This window comes from Gekko japonicus, unplaced genomic scaffold, assembly GCF_001447785.1.
Source record: "Gekko japonicus isolate JY-2015 unplaced genomic scaffold, Gekko_japonicus_V1.1 scaffold1346, whole genome shotgun sequence".
Taxonomy (NCBI): domain Eukaryota; kingdom Metazoa; phylum Chordata; class Lepidosauria; order Squamata; family Gekkonidae; genus Gekko; species Gekko japonicus.
In genome coordinates, this window is record NW_015162521.1 from 211,218 (window position 1) to 214,563 (window position 3,346).

Below are 3,346 nucleotides of genomic sequence, written 5' to 3' on the forward strand. Positions count from 1 at the left end.
CCTGGCCAGAAATACGGGAGGCTGAATTAACTGCAAAAGTGTTGGTTTTGCTATCTCCAGACTTGAAGTCAGGGTGCAGGGGCCAGGGGCGGCTGCTAGGAAATCTGGGAGCACTCTTGTGATGTTGGTTGAAGGCAGGGGAGGTGATGAGTAGTGAGTGGACTCTTAGATGGATTGTGGCCATTAACTAAGCTTGGGAGTTTGCCTTTGTGTGCGACTTACTCAATTAAAGCAGATTCTTAGCCATTTCCCTGCTGTTGGGTTGTTTGTGGTGAGGCTGGTGGAAGATGGCAGGGAAGTGGCCCTGGGGTGTAAAGGGCGGGGGGAATGCTGAAATACAAAACAATCAATTTCTTATTGCACAAAGATGTACTATCAAGTTGCTTGTATGCAACACTCAAGAATCCCAACAACAGAACAAACTGTTATCTCATTTCAGATAATCTCATCTCCATTTTGGACTCTGCAACTCTCCGGTTGACATAAACAAGTGGTAACACGATTATGTCGAATGAGCAACAATACAATTCAATCTTGGCCCAGGATAGCCTGATCTCATCAGATCACAGAAGCTAAGCAGGGTTGGCCCTGGTTAGCACTGGCACTGGGAGACCACCAAGGAAGTCCAGGGTTGCTAGGCAAGAGGCAGGCAATGGCAAACCACATCTGAACGTCTCTTGCCCTGAAAAGCCTACAGGCGGTCAGTATAAGTAAAGTAAGTGGTCACTACAAGCAGTGTGCCTTCTTAATTTTCCCCCCTACTGAGCAGAGCCATTCACACCTGAGCAGAATATAACTGCTATAATCTTAAAATGGGCAATGGGGCAGTGCAAGACCCTGTGTGGCTCCATAATGCTGCTGAGTGGGGCTTAGAGGGAACACTGACTATAAGTCAGCAGCAACCTTTTTTTTTTAGTATTTTGTATATGTGACTGTGTGTGCGTGCACACCTGGAAGTCATGGCGACCTCCGGTGACTGACCCCTACTGGGAGCCTGGAGGATATTCAGAGAGGTGGCGGAATAAAGCCTGCCCACCACCTCCCACCTCTGGTATTCCTTGGAGGTCTCCCATCCAAGTACTTGCCAGAGTCAACCCTGCTTAAGCTTCCGAGATCTGGCTTGCCTGAGCTAACCAGGTCAGGGCAGTCAACTGCAACTTGATGGCACTTTACACCACCACCATTTAAGACAAAGCCTGAGTCCAGTGGCACCTTGAAGCCTAACAAAGTTTTATTCAAGGTATAAACGTTCATGTGCAAGAACACTTCTTCAGATACAGTGAAACAGAACTTCCTCAGCCATTACATATAGGAAGAGAGAGGGTGGGGAGGGGTCAGTTGCCAGGAGGAACCAATTAGCGTCAAAACAGAGACAGAAACAAAATGGAATTACCAGTCTATATAGGTGAGTGGTATCTGAAGTGTGCTTGCACACGAAAGTTTACACTTTGAATAAAATTGTGTTGGTCTTCAAGGTATCACTGGACTCAGACTTTGTTCTACTGCTTCAGATCATCACAGCTACCCACCCGGATCCACCACCACTTAAGTTTACTTTGCTTGTGGACTTCTCTCCCTCCCCCCCTTAAGAATGTGTAACATTCGAAGAGAGGACTGCTTCTGCTACCAGTCTTGTCTGCTCTGTGAACTGGAATCCATGTAGAGTAAGGCAAGACTCACTGCAGGCTTTAATAGTCCAGCGCATTCCACGGTTACACTGTGCATACTTGCACATAGTGGTGGGCAAAAAGCAGACGGCAAAGACCACATTTTGTTGTCCCTTTTCTTATGCAGGTGTTAAGTGTATCTTTGGCGACTTACAATCAAACTCCATTTGCTTTGCGTGCTTAAAACGAAACAAATACTAGGTTAGGGTTGAGCGGCGCACGGACACTCGGCAGGTTTCATGGCAAAGGGGGGAGGGAGAATCTCTGGTCCTAGACCAACACACGAACCGCTGTCCCCCTCTCCCGCCAATCCACACGCTGTCTGCAGTCCAAAGCCGCGGAAGCCCATTCTGCCACCTCGTTCTCCTGCACGTGTGAACCAGGCTTTTAAGACCGCCTGCCCGAGGATGTTAGATCGGGGCTCCTGCTCCCTCGTACGGCCCCAAGAAGGGGGCGAAGGGCAAGGTGGGGCAGATCAGCCGAGGGCGCCGCTTACCCTGTGTTGGGCAGCATGGCCAAGTCCGAAGGAGCAGGGAAGGAGGCAAGGGAGAACCTCCGGGAAGGCAGCGTGGCCCAGGCCGGGCGGGTCGGCGTCTCGAAGCCTTACAAGGCCGCTCAGATTCCAGCACCTCGCTTGGAATCCCGCACTGGGGCAAAGAGCTCAACAATCGCAGCGCGTCAGCGGAACCTCCGCTAAGCCCCGCCCCTCTGGGGGACACGAGAGCCAATGGGAAGCTCGTTCCCGCCGTTTCCTAGTCACGTCACCAGGTGAAGTCTCTGCCCTTTCGCTTCCCCCCGCTGAGAGGGGTGGGACAGACGGGGCCGATGGGCGGAGCGTCCGAGGGAGCGGGATCATTCGGACTGTGGGAAGGGCGCTGGGAGCTGGTGTGAAGCTTCAGGCAAAGGGAGAGGCTGAGAACAGAGATGTTGTAAGGGAGAATAAACCGGTACGTTTCTGGACCCCAGGAACGAAAAGATGAATTGTTGATTGAGTTTTTATTTCTGCAGTACACACCCTAGACCATTTTTAAAAAATCATCTTCCAATCTGAATAAAAATCCACAGAACTATTTACATATTTGCAACAATATTAAAAAAGAGGTTTGTGACCAAAACCCCAAAAAAATTAAAATAAAAAGTGAGCCTTTTTGAGCACTCATAAAAGATTACTTGGTGGCCGGATTATCTGCTACAAAACTGATTCCAGTAAAAGCAGGCTAAAGCGGAGTTACTAATTGGGTGGACTTCTGCTGCCAAAACTTCAATCCTAAACATGTCTACAAAGTAGTAAGCCCCATTGAGCTTAGTGGGACTTACTTCTGAGCAGGGCTTTTTTTGTAGAAAAAGTCCAGCAGGAACTCATTAGCATAATAGGCCACACCCAGCAGCAAAAATCCATTAGCATATTAGGCCACACCCGACTGCACCACTCATTAGCATATTAAGCCGCACCCCCATGTTACCAGAAGTGTGATCATCCAGCCACACCCACCTTTTGCTTGTTATTCTGTTTACCTTGTTTGTTGTCAAAACCTAGGGCTTTTTTTGGAGCAGGAAGTCCTTTGCATGTTAGGCCACACACCCCTAATGTAGCCAATCCTAATGAGTTTCTGCTGTTGGGTGTGGCCTGTTATGCTAATGAGCTCCTGCTGGGTGTGGGCAACTTGGGAGCCAGCAGG

General features: G+C 49.3%; 1 protein-coding gene across 1 annotated transcript in view; it reads right to left on the reverse strand.

Annotated features, from left to right (window-relative positions):
- Positions 1-2,306, reverse strand: part of HSDL2 (hydroxysteroid dehydrogenase like 2) — a 36,276-nt gene extending 33,970 nt beyond the window's left edge. The window contains exon 1 of the mRNA XM_015406228.1: positions 2,164-2,306. Within this exon, the coding sequence (XP_015261714.1) occupies positions 2,164-2,180 (17 nt within the window). The 5' untranslated portion in view covers positions 2,181-2,306. The remainder of the gene's footprint in view (positions 1-2,163) is intronic.
- Positions 2,307-3,346: the final 1,040 nt, after the last annotated feature.